Here is a 24,895-nt window from a genome sequence, read left to right on the forward strand (position 1 = left end):
TCTGTTGTATACCTTGCTAAATAATTCTATCACTTCTCCCAAACTGCATGTAATTGGAGAAATCTCATCTGAAACATGTTCAGCATGAAATACTTGCATGCAATAAAGGTAAAAGCTGTTAACTAATGAAAGAAAACATTTGGAAGTTGTTGTTGTTGCTGCTGTTTTGCCAAAGGAGATGTTACAGAGTATTGACTGTAAACTGCAATATTTGAATCCAAATTTCTACACCTGCCACATTTGCAATTTCCTCATTTGAATCTAAACAAATCCCCATAACAAATATATTCATTCAAATCGCCCTGCTTAGCTTTGTATAGTATGGGGCTTGAGCCAGCTTTCTGCTCACATCATTGATGTGTAAATTTGTCCAGGGGAATTTCAATATTTGTATGAGACTGTGTGTGACCAGTGGAGTTAAATACTGCCTCTGATAGTAATCTTTTTCTTCTGTAGTTCTTCCCCGCTTCTCTGGGACTTTTCTTCTGGCCTGATTTCAGGAGAAGAATTGTAGTACAGGCTTACAAGGTTGAAAAGTTATAACATCCAACAACTCTGCATCTCTTCTCTTCTCTGAAATAGATCCCATTGTCACACTAGAGCTTCATTTTAGATAGCTACAATTAGCCTACCCTTTACATATTTTTGAGATGGGAATTGCCTTTCTGATCCATTGTCTGAATGTTTTAATCTTGGTAGCTACAGTCTCCTCTCTTCCACACTATATAATTACATTGACATGGGTTGGTATAAATATATATTTACTTGCCTTTCATCTGTCCTATAGCCTGTTCATAACTATTTACATTGTTTTAAATTGAGAAATGTGCAACATAATGTATTTTTCTGATTGTAAAATTCACCTTCCTTCCAAAAAAGTGGATGAAAATCTGTGTGCGTCTTATATTCTGAATATAGCCCCGCCCACACGCTCCACACGTTGCATTCTTGGGTGGTTCCAGGCAGCGATGATCCTCACTCCCACATGGAGCCTGATTCATGAAGCGTCCTGGAAAAGTGTGTTGAAAGCCGGGCTTCCTCTCAGAAAGGCCTGATAGAGAGGCTGCACATCAGTCCTCCTGGACCTGCCATTTCATAAACATGCTACCAGACAAGCCCCTGTACCTTTGATGCCTCGGTTGGAACCTGATTCCCAAAGCAGCCCAGGGAACTGCGTTGAAAACCTTTTAAATGAAAGCGTTTCCAGGTGGCAGATCCCCCTCTCCAATTGCAAAAAGGGTGCGTGAAACGCGAGGATCGTAAAGGAAAGAATTTCTAGCTGGCAGATTTCCTCCACCCCAAAAATGGAAGGGAATCTACTAGCTAAAAACCTTTCCTCTTTGACCCTCGCATTTTAGGCATCAGATTCCCCCTCTCCGATTGCAAAAAGGGTGCCTAAAACACGAGGATCATTATTATTATTATTATTATTATTATTATTATTATTATTATTTATTGGATTTGTATGCCGCCCCTCTCCGCAGACTCGGGGCGGCTAACAACAGTGGTAAAAACAACATGCGACAATCCAATACTAAAGCAGCTAAAAACCCTTATTTTAAAACCAATCATACATACAAACATACCATACATAAATTGTAGAAGCCTAGGGGGAAAGAATATCTCAGTTCCCCCATGCCTGACGACAGAGGTGGGTTTTAAGAAGCTTATGAAAGGCAAGAAGGGTGGGGGCTATTCTAATCTGTGGGGGGAGTTGGTTCCAGAGGGCCGGGGCCACCACAGAGAAGGCTCTTCCCCTGGGTCCCGCCAAATGACATTGTTTAGTTGATGGGAGAAGGCCCACTCTCTGGGACATAATTGGTCGCTGTGATTCGTGCGGCAGAAGGCGGTCCCGGAGATAACCTGGCCCGGTGCCATGAAGGGCTTTATAGGTCATAACCAACACTTTGAATTGTGACCGGATCATTTGTTTGTTTGTTTGTTTGTTTGATTGATTGATTGATTGATCGATCGATCGATCGTTCGTTCGTTCGTTCGTTCGTTCGCTCGCTCGCTCATTCATTCATTCATTCATTTATTTATATTTTGTCCAATACACAATAATACACAATGAAGGTAATAGAGGACACCTTTGAGGAAATAGAATTAGAGAAAGAATAGAAGAGAGAATATAAGATAAAATAAATCGATGAGAGAATAGAAGAAAGATATAGGGATAGAAGAGAAGATATATGGGATATAGGAGAGACAATAGGACAGGGGTCAGAAGGCACTCTAGTGCACTTATGCATGCCCCTTACTGACCTCTTAGGAATCTGGAGAGGTCAACCATGGACAGTCTAAGGGTAAAATGTTGGGGGTTAGGGGATGATACTATGGAGTCAGGTAATGAGTTCCATACTTCAACAACTCTATTACTAAAGTCGTATTTTTTACAGTCAAGTTTGGAGCGGTTAGTATTGAGCTTCAATCTGTTATGTGGTCTTGTGTTGTTGTGGTTGAAGCTGAAGTAGTCGTTGACAGGCAGGACATTGCAGCTAGCATTTCCAGCTAGCAGATTCCCCCCTCCCCAAAAACGGACGTGCTTTTCTTTCTCTTGAGTTTCTGACTAAATGATAATCTACATTCTGTTTTTTATTGTTTTTGGTTTCTCAAAATTCCCCCCCTTCCAAAGTAGCTTTCCTTTAATTATCAAAAGCAATCTCTATGCATGTTTCTACACTTTTTTTTTCATTCATTCCAGCAAAGGAAATATATTTAATATTACTTCTAGACTTAATTATTGCCTGCTTACATTCAATCTGATCTTTATTCTTTCCCATTAGCTCTGGTTTTAGAAAAATGTACAGAATTTAATATTTCAAATTATCATATAATAATATTTTTTTATTTTTTTTATTTATTCAATTTTTATGCCGCCCTTCTCCTTAGACTCAGGGCGGCTTACAACATATTAGCAATAGCACTTTTTTTAACAGAGCTAGGCTATTGCCCCCACAATCCGGGTCCTCATTTTACCCACCTCGGAAGGATGGAAGGCTGAATCAACTTTGAACCGGTGATGAGATTTGAACCGCTGACCTTCAGATCTACAAGTCAGCTTCAGTGGCCTGCAGTACAGCACTCTACCTGCTGCGCCACCCCGGCTCATATATAGGTTAATATACAATATAGGTTAATCAAACAGCAATCTCTCAATAGGTACCACTATATATTTTGTCTAAAATGCAACTATAACTGTATTGGTCTAAAGGAAGGGATAGGTAATTCCAACAATTTGTAGCTAGATTATACCTTTATATAAAAAAAAACCCCTACACTAAAAAAAACCTACACTAATACAACAATATATAAATTTCCATAATTCTTGCACCTATTAGTTTATAGGCCATTCAACTCTATATGATTCCTGCAAGTAAACAAATGAAAGAATCATACAATTTATTTTAACCAAGAACAACACATATTTTATAGACATTCTGCTATTATTCTTAATAATTTATTATAATTTTGAAATATTAACTTTCACTTAAACATCTCACCTCCCACCTAAATTACTAGTTGAAAACCAGTGAATAAAACTATAAACCATAATGACATTTTCCTCAAGGAAAAAAATATTTTCAACACCTTTGATATTATGTTTTTTTTTTAAAAGAAAGTACCATCTAGTGGCTAGATGAATTATAGCATGTATTTCATGCATTTTAGCTGTTAAAGGTTACCGGATATAGTAACTTAAAATTTTGCAGCACCCTAAATATGTAACAAATTGTTATGGCATTAGGTCTTGGTTTCTTCCTAGCCATAGTATCGGTCTACTCCATAGCAATGACACTTTATCATATAGAGGGTGTTATGTCTGACAGAAGGAATAAGAGCTAGCCTCTGATTGGCTCTAGCTCTCAGAATGCCGCTAAAAAAACGGCTGTCAAAAAAGTTCCCACGCTGTGTAGAGTATAAATAGGGCAACAGGCTAGCCGTTGCCTCTGTTGGGTTTTGACACTCCAGAAGTGTTGTTGGCTGTCTCTGTCTGTCATTAATAAACGAGTTAAATTGGAACCAGCCTCCCGAGCACTGATTTAACAGTGGCAACGAGGGTACCCGAACTCTTGCCTAGCACATTGAAATCAACCATGGCTCAGGCGCCCGCCTTCTACAACCCTGATTTTTAACTATGGACATTGTATATGTCAAAATTTTGAATATTCCTGCAGGCAAGCAACCTCCAAGACACAGAGGATGATAGGAAATGAGCAATATTCCTGAATTATTGTGAGCCGACCATCTACAGCCTAGCTACCACTCTGATCGACCCAGAATCCGTGAAGACTGTCGCACTCCTGGGCACTGATTTAACAGAGGGTTTAATTTGGTGGCACTATTTTAATTCATTGTTCCCTGAGTATGAACCCTATCTGAGAACTTTGCTGAATAAGGCAGGAATTTCCATTAACCCAAGGCTCAACATTTTAAAAGGAAATATAATTGGCAGGCTAAACGTGCCTTCAAAATCAGTGTTGATCATTATATTAATAATATTCTGTTTGTCCCAGACTACAACTGGAAAAGAAAATCTTCTTATGAGCCTTGATACTGTGGAATTATTTCCAAATTATTTCCAAACGAGCCCCCTCCCAGAATTCCCTAGTATTAACTGTACCGATTCCTATCTATTCTAATAACTTATTGTTAGAATATCAGGGGTGTGTGAGAGAGAGGGAGAGAGAGAAAGAAAGAAAGAAAGAAAGAAAGAGAGAGAACCTGCTGAGATTGAAACTGCCAAATTGCAGTCCAAATCTATATACAGTGTTCCCTCAGTTTTCGTGGAGGATGCGTTCCGAGACCGCCCGCGAAAGTCGAATTTCCGCGAAGTAGAGATGCGGAAGTAAATGCACTATTTTTGGCTATGAACAATATCACAAGCCTTCCCTTAACACTTTAAACCCCTAAATTGCAATTTCCCATTCCCTTAGCAACCATTTAGATTATTACTCACCCTGTTTATTTATTAAAGTTTATTTTAAAAATATTTATTAAAGACGGATGAAAGTTTGGCGATGACATATGACGTCATCGGGCGGGAAAAACCTTGTTATAGGGGGGAAAACCCGCAAAGTATTTTTTAATTGATATTTTTGAAAAACCGTGGTATAGACTTTTCGCGAAGTTCGAACCCGCGAAAATCGAGGGAACACTGTATTATATGTTTGTGTGGCTGCCCATCCTACCATCAAGATAACTCTGGGCAGCTTACAATCATAAATCTTAATAATTGTAGAGTATCTAAACTAAATCTCCATTTCTTTACATTACACGTAGATAAGAACTTAATAATTTTTATCATTGCAAGATTATTATTATTATTATTATTATTATTATTATTATTATTATTATATTAGATTTGTATGCCGCCCTTCTCCAAAGACTCGGAGTGGCTCATAGGATACAAAAACAACACAACAACAAATCTAAAGATGTGCAATGATAAAAGAAGACAATTAACTAAACTACTTAAGCCAATAAAATTAGATTTGGAAAAATGGAAAAACCTACATTTATCAATGTTAGGAAGGATTGCCATGATAAAAATTAAATCCTATGAAAACTGCTTTTCCTGTTCCAAACATTACCTATAAATATTGAAAAGAAATTATTTGATGATTTTCACACAATGATTCTAAAATTTATTTGGCAAGGGAAAAAAAGCAAGAATAAAATTGAAAATGCTACAACATTGTAAAGAAAATGAAGGGTTTGGATTACCATATTGGTTTTTATATTACAAGCATAGTTCCCTGTAATGTGCGCAGCGCGCTGGAGCACAGGCAAATCCTAACGACAGCCCAGAGTTTTCCAAGCTGGCGCGGAGCCGGTGCGGTTTCTCCCTGACCGACAGCTGATCCGCCCCTCCCAAGCTGTCGGCAGGGGAGAAAGCCCCGGCTTCCTCGGCTCTGCCGTCGGCCGCACCCACCTCCTCCCACGCCCTTCTGCTTCCCCTCATGATAGACACCCACACGGCGTCAGAGGAGGCCGTTGGCCTCATCCCCAGCCGCCATGCTGGGAGCTGCCCCCTGGAGCCGGGGGCGAGAGGCCCAGGATCGGCCTACTCCGCCCTGAACTCCATCTCCTCCCCCGCTGCCGCTTTTTCGCCTCGCCTCTGTCCCCATTCTGTTTGCCTCCACTTCATCCACCAGCCTTCGTGTTTTTCTTTCAGCGGAGGAGCTAAGTGGCCGGAGTCCTTAAAACAAAGGAATAAATGTAAAAGCGCCGCTGGGCTGGCAATGTCTCCAGCCGCTAACATTTTAGTATTGTTGTGAGCTGCCCCAAGTCTTCGGAGAGGGGTGGCATACAAATCTAATAAATTATTATTATTATTATTATTATTATTATTATTATTATTGTTGTTGTTATTGTTGTTGTTATTATTATTATTATCATCATCATCATCATAATCAAATAGTAATTATTGACAGTTTTGAAGAAATTAGCACTCATTCATTCCCTTCAATTCATTATATAAAGTTGGCGAAAGCCGTTTCTGGAAATTCACTTGCTTTTTGATTTACCATTGTCTTTTGAAATGCTATTAACAACAACAACAACAAAAATCCCATTGAATTGGCACTCAAAAATATTGCAAAAAGACCAAAAATATCTGCACTTCTTGCTGTGAAATGCTTCTCATTATCTGAATATTATTGTTCATTTTACCAATATTTTCTTTAATTAGAGTGAATTTCTGTTTATAGATAGATTAAAATCTTTCATGTTTCTTATCTAAGTACTTTCCTAATGAAAATATGGTACAAACCTTCAGGGCTATTTGTAACAATATTTTTCAGGAATGTAAATTTTTGTATACAATGATATTTTTATACCTGGCAATGCAGTTTAAAACCTACTGTACCAGCTCAAGTTAGTATATAAAAATCCCTGTGGACGAAGATAGAATCAACAAGCACTACTGTCCAGTGAAAAGTAGATAAGCTTTCTCATGATTTCTTTGGAGCAGCAGACCTATGAAATTAGACTGTTCCCTGCATTTCCCTGAAATAGCTTTGAGAAGTGGACGCCTCTATATGGAGTTTTTTTCTGTTTGTAATTTTGAGTGTTCCTTGAGCGTCATAATGATTGAATTTGTAATTTAATTGTATCATGCTGCTTTGTTTCTAGGCTTCTTACTGGGAGAAAGTCAGTATGTACTCAGTGTCTTTTAGAACAGTGTGACACATAAGCCCAAGGGAATAAAAAAAGTAAAAATCAAATAAATACTCAGTTCCCTTTTTGCAAAATCCATTTTTGCTTTAAAGTCCTATGATACTTAGTTCTGGCGTGAGCGCAGTGCTATTCAGCATACAAGTCTCTCATATAGTTACACAAATATGACTGAAAATTCAAAACATACAGCTTTAATGTTAAGAGTGATATTAGCCTGTTCCCATTCTTCATTCTCAATATTGCTTGACACTTATTAGCTAAATAAATGAAAATAGTAATTCCTTCTTTATGTAAAAATGGAGCAATGCATCCAAATAAGATGCAAATAACCTAAACCTTTCATGAGTTTCTTGTTTGTGAAACTAAAGGAAGGGAAATTTTCTGTTTCATTCTTCTGTGAAGATGAATTGTGATATTTAAGTGTTGGAGAACACTTCAGACTAGATTTGAGACAGCAGGAGTTTGCAGAGATGGTCTAGGAAGTTCTGTTGTGAGTGGAAATGTGTTGACATAAGGATGAATATCGCCATTTTTCAGATACTGTAGCCCTAAACTAAAAATAAATCAAATGAAATAAATATGTCACTTATATAAGCACTTATATTAAGATTACTGGTCTACTGAAGTGTAGATAAAGTTCTTGTCTAACAAAGCACAAAGTGGGAGGAGTCCTGTTCAACAGAACAATCGTTCAACACAACAGCTGTGGAACATAAGTGGGCTCCATGCTGTGTTCAGTAATATTTCCTCTGTCCGTGAAGAGATGCACTGAATTAAAAACAAACACAGAGAAAACAGAAAGATGCAAATCACAAGAGACTTTGAACTATACTAACGTTGCTGAAATTCACAAGTAATGCAGAAAAATCTGCCAATCACATTTAGTCACAATAATTTTGTTGCGCATATATATCTCCAAATGTAGGTCCTGCCTTTCTTAACTATGATTATACTCTCATTGTATTTGTATTTTTAGGTTAGAGGCAACTTTATCTCGTTCTTTCTTTCATTTTTTAATATATGTTATATAAATACCAAATGAAAGTTTCCACATCTATTTCTTTGGAAGGAGCCTCAGATTGTTTTCTTAATGTTTGTTTAGGTGTCAAAACTAAAAATGGAGGCTTCTGGGAGATTTTCAACCATTCAGTTGCACAGGAGGGAAAAATTGCCATAACATCAAACACGAGAGGAAGAAAATTCACGAGGACCTACTGTAGTTGTCCAAAGCATTCATATTAAGAGTCTCTATCTCACCTTCCTCCCCTCTTTTTATAGTACTTTTTTCCCTCTGTCCTCCCATTTCACAGATTTGTGAAAAAATAGTGGTAGAAGCATTGAACATAAAGCAATGAAGGCTTACAGTTCTTAACATTCCCAAATAATATTTTTGCATGTTAATTTGCATATCAAATTTAATCTCTTAGTCCCAACAATTTCAATTCATATCTTTAGTTGGTTTTGTTATTTTTAATCAAGTATAACACCTTAATTTAAAAACAAATATTCTTTAGAAAGTATTTAACAATTAATAGAACTACATCTCCTAAATGGCTCCCTAAAACATTATAGAAAACCCCAAAAAGCAGAGGACAAAACTTAACTTTCTAGAGCAAGCAGAAACATAACACACAGATGAAGCAATACGCAAATATACATAAATAAATTTAAGAAACTCTTAAGTCCATTTGTTTCTTCCTGTTGTGCCCATTCTATTTCTCCCTAGAGAAATCTGTTTTAGTAGAGTTGCATTGTGAGAGTCAAATATTTAATTCTTTAGTTTAAATCTTTAGTTTAATGCTTCACTTCAAGCTTGCATGATAGAGGGACTGTTCTTACTGCTGCGTTAGAACCATAATATCCATAATGTCACTATAGATGTACTGTTTTAAGGATGTGATCCAGAATATATTTTTTTAATTTCAGTGAAGATTGAGTGGTTTATGCAGAAGGAGGGAGGGAGGGAGGGAGGGAAGGAAGGAAGGAAATTCCAGCCCTACCTTTAACAGAAGGATTAATTATCAGATCCAGTCAGATCCCACAGAGTTGGCCTTCTCCAGGTCCCATCAGCCAAGCAGTGCTGACTGGAAGGGCCGAGGGAAAGGGCCTTCTCTGTGGCAGCTCTGGTCTTTTGGAATTAACTCCCCCCCAGAGATTCGCACTGCCCCCACCCTCCTGGCCTTTCAAAAGGCTTTAAAACACACCTTTGCCGGCCGGCCTAGAGCCATTGAGCATTAATACTCCGCTCCGGCTGGTAGTATGTTAATGGTATTGAATGAATTATGAATGAATGGTCTTTTAATGTTGAGGTTTTTAGGATTTGTATTTGTTTTATTTTATACGCTGCCCTGAGTTTGCTGGAGAAGGGCAGCTTATAAATTCAAATAAATAAATAAATACATTATGAAAAGTTATTTTGATCTGTTAAGAATTTAAAAAGTAACTTAGAAGTAACTGAAACTCATAAAACTTGTTTTTTTAAAAAAAACTTTTCAGTTTTTTCTTCCAGATTAAGATATGTTAAATGACGTAAACCCTGGCAAATGCTTTCCCCCAAGTGCAAACGAGTTCTTATGCACTTGGCATAAACTAAGTATTTAGTTTGCCAAAACTTCCTGAATCTTAATAGAGTACTTGTTCACTTGAGATGGGGCATATGCCAGAAACGGTTTCTTCTCTTCTCGTTCCAGATTTTTTGTTTTCTTTCGGTTAAAAAAAAGGAACACCCAAAATGTGATTCACTACATGTGAATCACTTTTGAATCACTTTTAATTCAATAAAAATAAAGTTGTTCTCAAGGAGAAATGACTGGAGCCAATGGTGCTTTTCTCATTAACACAGGCTCCCCTCACCTTCTGTTTTCTAGAGATACTGGAAAATGATTCGTATCTTTTCTCTTCTCACAATTAGGAATGTACATGATTAGTTAATGAATATGTCCAAACCAAGAAAGAAACTAGGGGAAATGGGTGAAGAACTTTCAGAAAATTAAGAGAGACATTTTTTCTTAATTCCAACCTCTACATCAAGGGTTCCCACCTCTTGCCTGGTCCATGTACTGACACTCATCTGCAGCATTCCAGCAAATGGTTCGTGCAAAGAAGTGAAGCCCTATCCGCAGGATGCAGGCAGCACAGGATGCAGGCAACACGTTTCCTCTGGTCCACAGAAAAACCTCTCTCCATGGAACTGGATGTCCAAGTGCTGCCTCTATGTTGGTTGAGGCAGGCAGGATTCCCTTGGGTGCCATTTGTTGAGGTCAAGGGAAAAGGAGGGTTTGCCTTCTCTTCTGCTCAAGATTCCCATGTACAATTGGTGGCCACTGTGTGACACAGAATGTTGGACTCAGTGGGCTTTGGCCCAATTCAGCATGGCTCTTCTTATGCTTTTAATGGTCCCTGGGCCCCAAAAGGTTGGGGGACATTGCACTACATCAGTGATTTTCAACCTTTTTTGAGCCGCGGCACATTTTTTACATTTACAAAATCCTGGGGCACACCAACAACAAAAATTGTTTTCTAATTTCTCTTTTTTCCTCCCCTTTTTGCTCTCATTTCTCTCTCTCTCCCTTCCTCTACTTCTCTCTCTCTCTCTCTCTCTCTCATAGAAACATAGAAGACTGACGGCAGAAAAAGACCTCATGATCCATCTAGTCTGCCCTTATACTATTTTCTGTATTTTATCTTAGGATGGATATATGTTTATCCCAGGCATGTTTAAATTCAGTTACTGTGGATTTATCAACCACGTCTGCTGGAAGTTTGTTCCAAGGATCTACTACTCTTTCAGTAAAATAATATTTTCTCATGTTGCTTATGATCTTTCCCCCAACTAACTTCAGATTGTGTCCCCTTGTTCTTGTGTTCACTTTCCTATTCCTCTCTCTCTTGCTTTCTTTCTTTCTCTCTCTTTCTTTCTCTCTCTCTCTTTCTCTCTCTCTTGCTTTCTTTCTCTCTTTCTCTCTCTCTTGCTTTCTTTCTCTCTCTTTCTCTCTTTCAGCTGCCGGAAAAACTTGGAAGGCACGAAGAAGGAAGCTCAGCTTCCGGTCTCGCAACATTTTGCTCTTCGCGCCCTCAGCAAAAAGTTGTGAGACCAGAAACTGAGCTTCCTTCTTCGCAGCACACCTGACCATGTCTCGCGGCACACTAGTGTGCCATGGCACACTGGTTGAAAAACACTGCTCTACATAACTCAATAGTAAATGGGTTTTAGACAAAAACTGAGCCCTCCCCTCCAAATCAGCACAGCAAGCTCAAAGTCCTCCTGTGTAGTAAGCTTAACATCAGGAAAATATTCAAATAATAGTATGTGATGGAACGAAGAAGAGGAAATGGGCAAAAAAAGACCAATAACAAACTTCTATTCTAAATGTTCTTTCTTTCATTGACACCAACAAGTTGCATGAGAACTTCAGAGGAAGCTTCATATAAGGGAAATTTCCACATGCTGCCAAGGCAGTACAGTACCACTTACATGCTTCCTTTAAATGAGTCAGATGTAAACATTTACAAAGAGTTATCCTTTGAAAGACCAATACTTGCCCTTCAAAAAAAGACACTTTTTAGAGTTTTGGGGTATTTTTTCCCCGTTAGTATTCAAATGGATTATTTAAATTTATTCCCCTCCCACGGCAATGTACCACAAAAATTGACTTTCCATTAACATGCTTATATATCTACAAACTTTCTGATGCGATGTGAAGTGACAACATAAATTATGTAAATGATATAAATTTAAAAATAGAAAGAGACTATATAAAATAAATGAGATGAAATTATGAAGTTAGACATAGCAAGTGTGCGTGTGAGTATACATACATACATACATACATACATACATACATACATACATACATACATACATATGCATATACACACTAGTTGGATACCCATGCTTTGCTATGAAACTATGCGAAGGGGCTTGATAAATTGACACTTAAAGCTTGAAAACTAATGAGCAGTTTAAAAAATGACTGTATTATTTCATTAGAGACAGTAAACTAAGTTTCTGTTACAGATGAAGACATTATTGTAAGTGTAACAACAATGAAATAGATGGGCTTAAGGCCTTTAATCTCAGCAGCAATCATGGCTGATTTGTCTATGTAGCCAGGCTAATAAGTTGCATAACATAGACTTTCAATTTGTCCCTCAGATGGATTGCTGAGGACCTTCCTGTAAACAACATTCCTGGTTTTGCTGTCTGACTGGAGGATGACCAGGCTGTCAGGTGAACTGACTCTGGAGCATGCCACATAGAACTGGCCATGGGAGAAACAGTCACTCATGAAATGTGCACTGATGAGGGCCTATCTCCAATGTAACTTGATTGGTTATTTGTGTCGCAGGCTGAAACCCTAACAAGGACCTATCCATCTGTATAGGATTCATTACCTTCCGTAGGTTTATCCCCAACTTGGTCACCATAGCAGAACTTATAAGACACAGGGTACACCCTGAATCTACCAATGCATTGCACTCCTATCCTCGTCCTATGCTTAGGATCAGTGGAATAAGAAAGGGCTTGAGGGGGTTACTCACCATTGAATTTGCCTTCCCCTTATCTCTTCCTCAGCTCCATTCATCTTCAGATGTACGTCTTTCTTTCCATTGTGCAAAATGGTCTTTAGAAAGTGTGAGCATGGGGGGGGGCTGAGGAGCACTCTCGTATGCCCCTAGCCCAGAGAAGTTCTGCCACCATCTTCCCAGGACACCCCCTGGCCCTTGCAGCAGCTGACCATCCTCACCCACCTCACAGACCCCAGCAGCTGCATCATCCTTAGGGTAGCTGCGTTACTTAGGCCTCACATCCAGACTTGTGGTTAGCAGCGGCAAGACCTCTGGGGTAGCTTCCATTGGCACCACAGACACTTCAACCAACTCTTCATCCATGCCCGACTGCATTCCCTCTGCTATACTCTCTGGGACCAGTAAAGAGGACGTTGACAACCTGTCAAGTTCCAGATAAGCTCAATAAAGAAAACGCTCAACAAATAAATAAACAAATGGTTTATCTTCATTGTTCCAGCACTACCTTACAATCACTCAGCTTCATTGAATCAGAATGAAATATTGTTAGCATCAGCTTTCTGGTGAACCTACCATCACTTTTAAAGCTACCGTGCTCCACCCCATCACTCTGCCTATCGACTCCACCCTGGCAGCACATAATTGCCTCGTAGCTTCCACAAGCCATGGTCAAGTCTCGGCATCCAAAGCAAGAGCCTATCGTCGTGCATGCATAATGTATGCATAATACATGGAAACTAATCGCTGACTGTTCCCTGGTCATGTCTCAGCTTGGCTGTAACAAATATGCTGAGAAGATGATGACGATCAGTGTGTGTGTATCATTCTTTTGTTGATAATGAAAAGTAAGGGAGACTAGTATAGATCTATTTCAAGCTATTTTGCTTTCATCAGCGAGACATACCCTTACTAGGATTTGAACCTGGGCAGTCTTCCTGGCAGTAGCTTTAACCTCTAGGCTACAGGTTCTCCTCCTGTCTCAGCTTCTACCAATATATATATTCTGCCTAGAAGATGTGTGTGTGTGTGCGCGTGTGTATGTTTGTGTGTTTGCATATATATATATATATATATATATATATATATATATATATATATATATATATATATGTCACATGTTTAAGCTGAATTTGAAAATTAAGGGAGACTAGGATAGATCTATTTCGGCCTTATTTTGGCCTCATCAGCTAGCCATACCCACTGGGACTTGAACCTGCAACCTTTGCCTTGTAATATATATATATATATATATATATATATATATATATATATATATATATATATACACACACACACAGAGAGAGAGAGAGAGATACATACATACATATATCCTTTCATGCCGAATAGATAGATAGATAGATAGATAGATAGATAGATAGATAGATAGACAGACAGACATACAGTAATCCCTCGCTACTTCACAGTTCATCTTTCGCGGATTCCCTATTTCACAGGTTTTAAAAGGGGGCTTAAATCCATTAAATCCTTTTAAAAAAATTTAAATCCATTAAAAATTCATAAAGTTCTTCTACAGTACTATTGTACTCTATTAAAGAAACTGGTAGGATATCACATTTAGTTCCAGCTGATAAACATTATAGAATGACTGTTTAATGCAAAGGGTGGGTTTTAAAAGTCCAAATACTCATTAAATACATTAAAAATATCTTTCCTTTACTTCACGGAAATTCATTTTTCACGGGTGGTCTTGGAACGCATCCCCCACGAGAAATGAGGGCTCACTGTATATATATATATCACTATATCTATATACATACATACATGTCATACTCACACACACACACACAATATGTACACACATACATATGTACAAGGGGTAGGTTTTACTTACCTTCGCCACGAGTTTACATAGTGACGGAAGTGCATGTTTTGCGCACACACGATCAGTTCGCTCACACATGCGTGCGTCCCTTCTCAGAAAATAAGCAAAAAATAAGTCAAATTCAAGATGGTGGCACCCACGGAACAGCACTGACAGAAGCAACTCCATGACGTCATCACTCATTTACTAACGATTCTAAAGAACCGATTTGAACCGGTAGGAACCCACCGGATACATACATATATATAAAAAACCTGTTGAACACTAGATGGCAACATGGAGGCACAGAAATATGTAATGTGTGCTACTCAGTGATTCACCAACTTTTTGCAATTCAGGTTTGATCATTCTAGTTTTACCAAGTTCAGTGGTACTTCTACCTACAAACCTCTACTTACGAACTTTTCTAGATAAGAACCGGGTGTTCAGGATTTTTTTGCTTCTTCCCAAGAACCATTTTCCACTTGCAAACCTGAGCCTCTGAAACTGTAACCGGAAAAGGCAGGGAGAAGCCTCCATGGGGCCTCTCTAGGAATCTCCTGGAAGGAAACAGGGCTGGAAAGGCGGGGAGAAGCCTCTGTGGGCCCTCTCTAGGAATCTCCTGGGAGAAACAGGGCCTCCACTCTCTCTGTGGTTTCTCCAATCGCATACATTATTTGCTTTTACATTGATTCCTATGGGGAAAATTGCTACTTCTTACAAACTTTTCTACGTAAGAACCTGGTCACGGAACGAATTAAGTTCGTAAGTAGAGTACCACTGTATATGATATAAACAGTTTTGCAGTCGTTTATTTGAAATGCTATATAAATCAGATCCAACAAGACTCTTAAGTTTTTATCTTCAAATACATTTGAAGAATTGCCACAAACTGCCATTTGCTAACAAAATTCTCAGTTCTTGTACTGTAAGGATTCTTTTAATTACCCTTTTTATAAATGAAGCTCTGCACTTGTTTTGATATAGCATCTCCCAGAATTCCTATTTAGGCAGTCCTAAGATATCTGGGGAATGCCAAATTGGGTAAGGCTGATGAAAACATTGGCTGGGTATTTATTGAGTGCACATTTAAATTATTTTTCAGGCCAACGAACAGAACTCGCCCTCAGTGACAACATAATATTAAATAGAACACTGTAGAGACAAACTTTACATGACAGCTAATTATAATTTATTTATTTATTATGTTTTTAAACCACCCCTCTCCCTCATAGATGAAACCACAGTGGAGGGGAAACTGAAGACATAATGGAAGGAACAGCTCTTTATATTTTATTAATACGGACCCAACTGCGTTGCCTCCTGATACCATCACAGGAAAAGCTCTGATCTATATTCCAAACAATAAATCCTCCAACTGTAGTGGACCATGGAGTCTAAAGATGACACAAAAATATAACATTTCCTTCATACTCCAGAAAAAAAAAACCCATCAGTAATGAGGTGTCATTGATTACTGTTCAAACTGGGAATGAATGGAGGTAGAGGTCTCAGGTAATTTTCAGCTATTAATTCAAAGAGCAACAATTTAAAGGAAAGAGGATCATTTGTCAGTCATTAATTTTCACAGGAAGAACAATGCAGACAAGTCCCTCCCATCTGCTGCTGTCTCAGGCTTTCTCTCAACAGCTCATCTTTGGGTCCCATCTTACTGATGGATTCCAGCTGGCCAATTTTGGGAGTTGAAGTCCACACATCCTAAACTGGTCAGGACTGAAAAGGTCCCTTCTTGGGGGCTCTGCTGTTATCTATCTCCTTGTCGAAGAAGGTTCATTCATGCCCTCACATAGACCTCTTACCCTGGTGAAGTACTGTATAGTGTTCCCTCGATTTTCGCGGGTTCGAACTTAGCGAATAGCCTATACCACGGTTTTTCAAAAAATATTAATTAAAAAATACTTCGCGGGGTTTTTTCTATACCACGGTTTTTCCCGCCCGATGATGTCATATGTCATCAACAAACTAATAATTTTTGCAAATAAATAACAAAAAAATAATTATTGTTAATAAATAATTATGTTTATAAATATCAGGATCACTAAGTGTCTTATTCAGTGGTGAGTACCAGTAATAATGGTGAGTAAATGGTTGTTAAGGGAATGGGAAATGGTAATTTAGGGGTTTAAAGTCTTAAGGGATGGCTTGTGATACTGTCCATAACCAAAAATGGTGTATTTACTTCCGCATCTCTACTTCGCGAAAATTCGACTTTCACGGGTGGTCTCGGAACGCATCCCCCGCGAAAATCGAGGGAACACTGTATACTGTTTTTCTACCACCAATACAAAGACTTCTGTTCTTCCAAACCTTTTCAATATTGTATGGTGATTTTTTACTAAATTTGCTAAATGACTAATTTTACTCTTTGTATACTGCATTTTTAATTATAGCTTTGATATAAATAATGTTTATATTGTTATTAGCTAGTTATCATTCAAGTACACCTAGGTATATCTGATGTGGAAGGATACAAAATAATCATGCATGCTTTTTTAAATGAAAACATGTATTTATTTAGTTGATTATTTGTACTTATAGGCTGCCTAACTCTTTTTGGATTCTGGGCAGCGTACATGAAAACAATATAACATCAAGAGAAGGCCCTCCCCTGCAGTCCCGCCAATGGACACTGAATGACGGGATATGGAGAAGGCCAACCTTGTGGGCCCTTACCAGTCGTTGGGAGCTATGTGGCAGGAGGCAGGCCCAAAGATAGTCTGGCCATTTTGCTTCCAGGTACACCTTTTTTTCTCCATTGGACTTAACATTGCATCACTGGCTCACTGCCTATTATGTGTAGAAGTTTCTTCTTTTTCTCATATTTTGAAAAGGCCTATTACAGTAAAAATAATCTATTTAAAATGTATATTTTACCCTACATAATATAGCCCTTTGTGTTTCTTTTCTTGCTTACTCTGACATCTGGGGCAGGTGGAGCAAGACAAACAAAAGAGGGAAGTTAGACCCCCAAGCAACATATTTAGAAGACTTTGGGCTCCAGTATACAGTAGCATTTCCTTTTTCACAGTGTTCATCATTTTATATGCACCAGGTATACAGTAAGCATGATGATGAATAGACTTAATGTGGTATGTGCTTCTTATTGAATAAATGACATTTCTAAATTACATTTTAGTAATAATGCATTATTTAAATCTGTTTCCAAATAACCAAAAATAATTTAGTGCAGTTGCATGTGAAATTATAGTGACAGAATATTTTTTGCACCATGAAATAGGTAACATTCATTTCTACAGCCAAGTTTGTTGAAAAGTAATGTCATAGGTCAGCAGGGGCTACTGAGACATATGTCATCAAACAAGCCACGGGACAGTTAATTTCCAGTCTGGTATTACATATCCAAGGGATCAAATAGAGTTTGAAATATAAAGAATTATGTATTAGTATGAATAAAAATAAACTGTGGCTCAGAAATTACATGTTAGAAACAAAGTAAAAATAGCCTTTATGACTTATTAGGAAAATAATAATAATCAAAACTAAAAAGCCCTAGTATATATGTATATATGATTGACATATAAAAATCTCTTTACACTTATATTAAACATCACATCTGATAGCTTATGAGTGACTAGGAGCTGCATTCCATTATATGAACTGTTCCAAGTGTCCTCCATTGCTAGCAGGAAAACCAAGCTAATTGGCAAGAGAGAAATAAAGCCATTCTTCCACCCCCACCCCAGTAGATTGCTAAGAAAATGCTAACTTGGATTTTCCAGTTTGACATTATCCCCCCCCCCCCCCCCCCCGTGGCAAGCACAATAATACTGCTAGCCCCTTGGCAAGCTAGTTTTCAGTAGTTCAATGATGTATTTGGAATATTTTGGCATGCATGTTACTGGCATACTATGAACGAATACCAATACATTCAAACCAATGTTCTTGATATAATAATTTTTTATCTTCCAAAAATCTTTGTGAATAGTTTAAATATTTTTAGTAGCTAGTACATGTCCTGAAAACTTAACGTCCTGGGACAATATAGTCATTGCAGGGTGGGAGGGAAGGAAGAGGAAAGGGAAAAAAAATTCTTCCAACTACAAATATATAATGCTGACCATTTAGATTTATCTCCACCCAACTGGTTTACATTACAGAAAAGCAATATATATATATATTCCTTTCTCTGGAGTTTTAATTCTGGGATTTTATGTTGTTCTGGGTTTCTACCACAGAATTCGGGGGAATATATTTTCATTTATGAAAATAGGGTCTTTGCTTGATGTATACGTATAAAGTAGGTTGATAATATTCATTTACAGCAATCATGGGTGTCCCTTTAGAGGTCCTACTTTGTGATGATATTGATGCTGACTCAGTGGCATTCAAAAACTCAACTTTCTTAAGTTTTATGAATTTACCAGGTTTTGGAATACAAACTACTACTGACTGGCACTAGCCAAAAGAAAAAAAGAAACAAGCTCATTCCCTGTAAATTAAACAGCTGTTTTCAAAAGGCAGACAATAACCTCAATGAGAACCAGTTTGGTGTGGTGGTTTGAAGATAATTGGCTGCAAACAAAGCCAACTGGGTGACCTTGGGCTTTCTCTCAGTTCTAGGAAGGTGAAAATAGCACACCACGTTCTGAAAACAAATCACAAAGCAAACTGCAGAGACGTGTCCAGGCAGTCTCTGAGAACTGGTCACAATTGAATTGGGGTGGTAATGGTGGTGGATTTCAATATATCTTTAAATTTAAATGATTTTAATATATTCATTATATATTTTAAAATGTTTTGCAGTTTATTAAACTGTTTTTTATTAGAGATCTCCATTTTAAACAGAGTTTGTATTTACTGAATTATAAAATAATTTAGATTCCACTCTTTCAATTCATTCTACATGTCACTTTGAATCTGCCCAGACTTGTTCCTTAACTGCACCTTTTGCCTTGGTAATGTGACATATTAAGATAGCTTAGAGTTTTACAACTTACAATGCCCGTATTCATTCAATACAAAACCAAACTCTACTTGGCATGACATAGGCCTTAAGAGAGCTTTTTAAAAATAGCTTTTGGGATTCTTAAAACACTGAATGTGAAATTATTTTTAAATTTAATTTTGAGTAGATTGGTAGCAAACATTTTTAAATATCACAATCAGAATAGGTAAATAGATTTAAATACTGAATTAAAATGTGCTATCAAATTGACCTATTTTAACTGAAATCACAACTGCTTTTGAGAATATTTTTAATTGACATGAAATGCCATTTATATAAGCTGCTGAGTGTAATCAGGTTTGGAAGGAACAAACTTAGACAATTTAATCCCAAGAAAGCATTCACAATTATATTTTCAAAGCTTGAATAATTGTTAAATTTAATATATATAGGATATATTAAAACATTAAAATATTTAATAGATTTTTGACCAAAGTGGCAAGAATAAACCATTCAGCAAATTTCTACAATATTCAAATTCCATGCTTGATAACTTTGGGGGAATTTTAAAAAGTATTCTGGATATTTAATCATGGTATACTTGTTTTGCAGTGCAATATTTACAACCCCAAATACAATAGTTTGTGCAGCCAAATTCTTGTTTAAGTTTTAAAAATCCCTTTTATTAAAGTGTATAATGCCCAACCACACACCCCTCTCTTTCTTCTTTCTTATGTCCACCCCCATGTTATTGCTCAAGAAGTGCAATGATGATGTAGGTATGCTATTGTAAAGTAAAAGGCATTATAAAAATAAAAAATAAATGAAATTAATTTCTTTTTTTATTACAAATAGCCAAGGATTTTTTTCCAAAATATAAATCTGTAAAACAATTGCATTGACTGTACAATTTCATTTACAGTATACAATCCAGAAAACATGTAAAAGAACTGTGGGTTTTTTTCTTTATACATTAGCCCTTGGCCACAAAACAAAGAGTTTGGCAGTAGTACTACAACTTTAATGACTATGGGGTGAAAATCAACATATCAATTACATCATCTAACATCATTATCAAAGTGGGATACATACATACATCATTGTACAGGGAATGTGTTTTTTTTTTTTTAACTGGAAACTGTCATCATGTTGTAGTTCTTGGAAGGGCTGGCTCTGCCAATTCTCCACTCCTCTTTACAGCTGCTTCTGCTCTCCAGAGCTTTGGCATTCTTCATGGCTGGTTTAGGGCCTTCGTAGAGGACGCAGATAGACCCATCTTCTCCTATACGATAGGACACTTCAAACGGGTCTATCCAGAGAGTGAGTTCGCTGGGCAGGAGCTGGAAGAGTCTCTGGTGGCTTAGTCCAATCATGCCTGCTGCCTTGCCTATCAAGGGGTCCATCTTGTGATTGATCCTAATGCAGCGATACCCAGAGCCTTTGGAGGGCATCAAGGGGAACCAGTGGTGCTTATAATGATCTGCAAAGAGGAACAAAGGGGGAGAGGGAAAAAGGGGGAGAAGCGTTACTTACAGCCTTAGAACAGCCTGCCCTGGGGCGCTCCGGGATCAACCGAACCAGATCATCATCTCTCCCCCCTCCCACACACACACCGCCTCCGCCAGGGGACCGCAGCCAGGGATTGGACGGAGGGTTGGAAGAACTGATCCCGTCGATCGGAAAAAGCCGTTTGGCTATGTCCGACGCCGAGGGGTGTCCCGCCAACGATAGGAGGATTTGGGGACGGACGGACGTCCTTCTGGGGCTCAGCACAACGGTGCCAGTGGCTGAAGGGCTCCGTGTCTCTCGTCCCGGCGGCGGCACTGAGGCAAGAGACGGAAAGGAGGGGGGGGGGACTGGCGCCTCTCGCCGCCGCCTCACCTCGGAGTGCCTCCTGGAGGGACTCGCTGAAGCAACGCAGCTCCTCGTCGCCGATGCCGCCGGGGGTCCTGATGAGGCGGGTGATGAAGCCCGCGGCCGTGGAAATCTCCGTCTTCATGGCTCTCCCCGAGGGGGGGCAACTGTCGCTCGCTCTCTCTTGCGTCGGAAGGGCGAAGGCGGCAGATGTTGCGGGGGGAAGGGAGGGGTGACCCAGCTGCCGATCGGCGCCGCCGGCTCAGCTGCTGCAGCCGCCGCCGCCGCCACCCACTCAGCCGCCGCTGCTGCTGGGAGCCGAGCGCGAGGAGTAAACAGATCGGGAGACACAGACGACGAGCGGCCGTCCCCTCCGCCTCCACACACGCGGGGGGGGGGAGGGCGTGACCAGCCTTAACCAATGAAAGGCGAAGGCAAGCGGCTACATCACAGAAACTGGGGTTCCGTCCGGCGGACGCCAAAGCACCGCTCGCGATTGGGTGAGAAATGACACGCCGCCTAGTGATTGGCCGCGCCGTGCCAAAGGAAGCCGCTATCTCCAGTTCTCCCCGCGCAGAAAGTTAGAAGGGGGCGGGGCTCGAGGGACCCGCTGATTGTCTGTGCGCTGCGTCAGCGCGGGAAGGGAGGTGTTGGGAACAAGCGGACGGGCTCTTTCCTCCGCGCGGAAAGTGAGAGAGTTCCGAGACGGAAATATTTACAATCCGCTGAGCGGAGGAGGCGGGGGTGGGGGGAGTATTGCGTTGCATTCTCGCCAGTCAAGCAACCCGGAATTCTATTAATAATAATAACAACAGAGTTACTGTCCTATTGTCCAAATTTTCCTTTATCTACTTTGCTTTTATGTTTATACCAATACCTGTTATCTTGTTTTGACTAAATAAATATATAAAATAAATAAGTTCAACCCCCCATGCTTAGGCAGGAAGCCCTTACACCACTTGAGACAAATGGTTACCCAACATCATCATGAAAACCTCGAAGTGTTGGAGCATTCATAACTTCTGGAGGGAAAAGCTGTTCCTCGGATTAATTGTTCTCTCAGGAAATTTCTCCTTAGTTCTAAGTTGCTTCTCTACTTTATTAATAATAATAATAATAATAATAACAGAGTTGGAAGGGACCTTGGAAGTCTTCTAGTCCAACCCCCTGCTTAGGCAGGAAACCCTACACTACTTCAGATAAATGGTTATCCAACATCTTAAAAACTTCCAGCCTTGGCACATTCACAACTTCTACAGGCAAGCTGTTTCACGGACTAATTGTTCTCTTGGGAAATTTCTCCTTTATTTATTTATTTGTCAAACATGTATAGGATAGTAGTTTGTATAAAAATAAGTAAAAAATAATGATAGGACAGGGACGTAGGCACAATGGTGCACTTACCTCTTAGAAACAGGGAGAGGTCAACTGTAGACCATGTAAGGTTAAGGTTTTTGGGATTTGGGGAAGAAACCACAATCAGTTAGTGCATTCCAGGCATTGATCACTGTTGCTGAAGTCATATTTTCTGCAGTCAAGTTTAGAGCGGTTTGCATTTAGTTTGAATCTATTACATGCTCGTATATTGCTGCGGTTGAAGGTGAAGTCATTAATAGGAAGAACATTTTGGTGTATGATTTTATGAACTACAGTTAGATCAGATTGGAGGCGACGTGCAGTAGTATCTCTACTTAAGAACTTAATTAGTTCCATAACCAGGTTCTTAAGTAGAAAGGTTTGTAAGCAGAAGCAATTTTTTCCCATAAGAATCAATGTAAAAGCAAATAATGCATGCAAACCCATTAGAAAAGAAATAAAAGCTCAGAATTTGGGTGGGAGGAGGAAGAGGAGAAAAAGAGGAGGAGGACAGTCGCTGCCGAAGGAAGAAGGTTAGGTCAGGGGAATCAAAAAAATCCAAAACTTTAAGATTTTTTTTAAAAAAGAGGAACTCTAGGGGGCAAGGAGGAGCACGCACCTCCCATACACTTGGTGCCAGGCTGCCTCCCATACGCTGCGCCAGAGAGAGAAACCCAGGCGGGCAAGAGGGGGGAACGTTCCGCTTCTTTGACTGAAAGGCGGCGGCTGCTGCTACCTGCTTCCTTTCCTTCCCATGCTGAAGGGCTCCCCTCTCCTCTCGCTCGCTCGCTTTGTAGCTGGTACCTTTCCTTCATTGTGGTGACTCCCTGGTTTGGCAGAAGCCGAGTTGATCTGGCCGGGGCGAAGTGCCCCGTTTTGCCTTTCCACGCCCAAACGCCCTGGGAGGCAGCCTCGCATTGGGTGTATGGGAGGCAGCGCAAGGGAGTCACCACAGTGAAGTGGTTTATTCCCTCTCCAAGCGCCCAGAGAAAGGAAAATGCTTTGTTTCCTCTGGACTGCCAAAGCCTCCTTAAGCACCACCAAAAGGCTCCTCTGGCAGCCCAGAAAAGCCCGAGATAGCCGGGATTAAAGCGGGAATGGCAGGAAACTGGCTGGACCTTCATGCCGCTCTCAAATTTCGTGGGAATTTTTTCCGGGCTCGGGTTCTTAAGTAGAAAATGGTTCATAAGAAGAGGAAAAAAATCTTGTACATATGGTTCTTATCTAGAAAACTTCTTAAGTGGAGGCCTTCTTAGGTAGAGGTACCACTGTAGTTGTAAATTGCCTAATTGCAGTACTGTATTTCAAGTCTGGTGGAATAAGGTAGTATTCTGTTCCGAGTGGAGTGAAGGACTCTTCTTGTGGAATATTTCTGGACAATATTGATTCTATTAATGTCTGATATGCAATATGGGTTCCAGACTGGTGAGCTGTATTCTAGAATTGGTCTAACAAATGTTTTGTATGCTCTGGTTAGCAGTGCAGTGTTGCCAGGGAAGCAGCTACGCAAGAGTAGATTAACAGGTGCTTTTTTGGCAATGTTGTTACACTTAGGTCATTGGATATGAGTAATCCAAGAGTGAGGGCAGTTCTTTGCAAAGGAGAGTTGCTTCTCTCCTTTGTTTATTTTTCACCCTTTCCAGTTCATGGTAAATGTTTGAGATATGAAACAAGGCCCTAGCTTGAAAGTGATGAAGTAAATCATAAATAATAAGGAAGACAAGCCTGTTCGGAAATAATCCCACACATAGCAAAAAAAACCCCCAAACACTCTAGCCCAGAGGTAGGCGAAGTTGGCTTTTATGACTTATGGACTTCAATTCCCAGAATTCCTGAGCCAATCATGCTAGCTCAGGAATTCTGGGAGTTGAAGTCCACATATAATAGAAGAGCCAACTTTGCCTAACCCTGCCTAAGCCCAACTTTCCCCTTTTTCTCTCCTTCTTAATTTTATATTTTGACGCTGTTGCCGTATTTCTGTGGCATGGCGCTTTACGTTACTTTTCCCGAGAAGCCCATAGGACGCCGGGGCCGTCAATGGTGATAAAGTAGCTAAAAGATTATGGGCGGGAAGGGGGCTTGGGGGCATGGCCGATATAGCCGTGTTCGGGAAAACGCTAGGAAGGTATGCCTCCCCCCTTTCCCCCCTCCCTCGCAGCGCTGTTAGATGGAGTTTGGCTGCCTGGCTTTCTGAAGGTCTCCAACCTTGGCAACTTTAAGACTTG

At 39.6% G+C, this 24,895-nt stretch overlaps 1 protein-coding gene across 1 annotated transcript; it reads right to left on the reverse strand.

Annotated features, from left to right (window-relative positions):
* Positions 1-20,284: 20,284 nt before the first annotated feature.
* Positions 20,285-21,708, reverse strand: LOC139158475 (protein BTG1-like). Its single transcript, XM_070735787.1, has 2 exons — positions 21,342-21,708; positions 20,285-20,940 (listed from the first exon to the last, which is right to left on the reverse strand). Exons 1-2 carry the CDS (start codon positions 21,457-21,459, stop codon positions 20,588-20,590), a joined length of 471 nt encoding a protein of 156 aa, XP_070591888.1. The 5' UTR covers positions 21,460-21,708; the 3' UTR covers positions 20,285-20,587.
* Positions 21,709-24,895: the final 3,187 nt, after the last annotated feature.

This window comes from Erythrolamprus reginae, chromosome 2 (assembly GCF_031021105.1).
Source record: "Erythrolamprus reginae isolate rEryReg1 chromosome 2, rEryReg1.hap1, whole genome shotgun sequence".
Lineage (NCBI taxonomy): Eukaryota > Metazoa > Chordata > Lepidosauria > Squamata > Dipsadidae > Erythrolamprus > Erythrolamprus reginae.

What these genes read in the sequence shown, in the direction of transcription:
- LOC139158475 (XM_070735787.1), bottom strand. Translation starts at nt 21,459, where the DNA reads ATGAAGACGGAGATTTCCACGGCCGCGGGCTTCATCACCCGCCTCATC. An exon ending in CCTCCAGGAGGCACTCCGAG is followed by an intron (nt 20,941 to 21,341) that starts GTGAGGCGGCGG and finishes TCCTCTTTGCAG; the next exon opens with ATCATTATAAGCACCACTGG.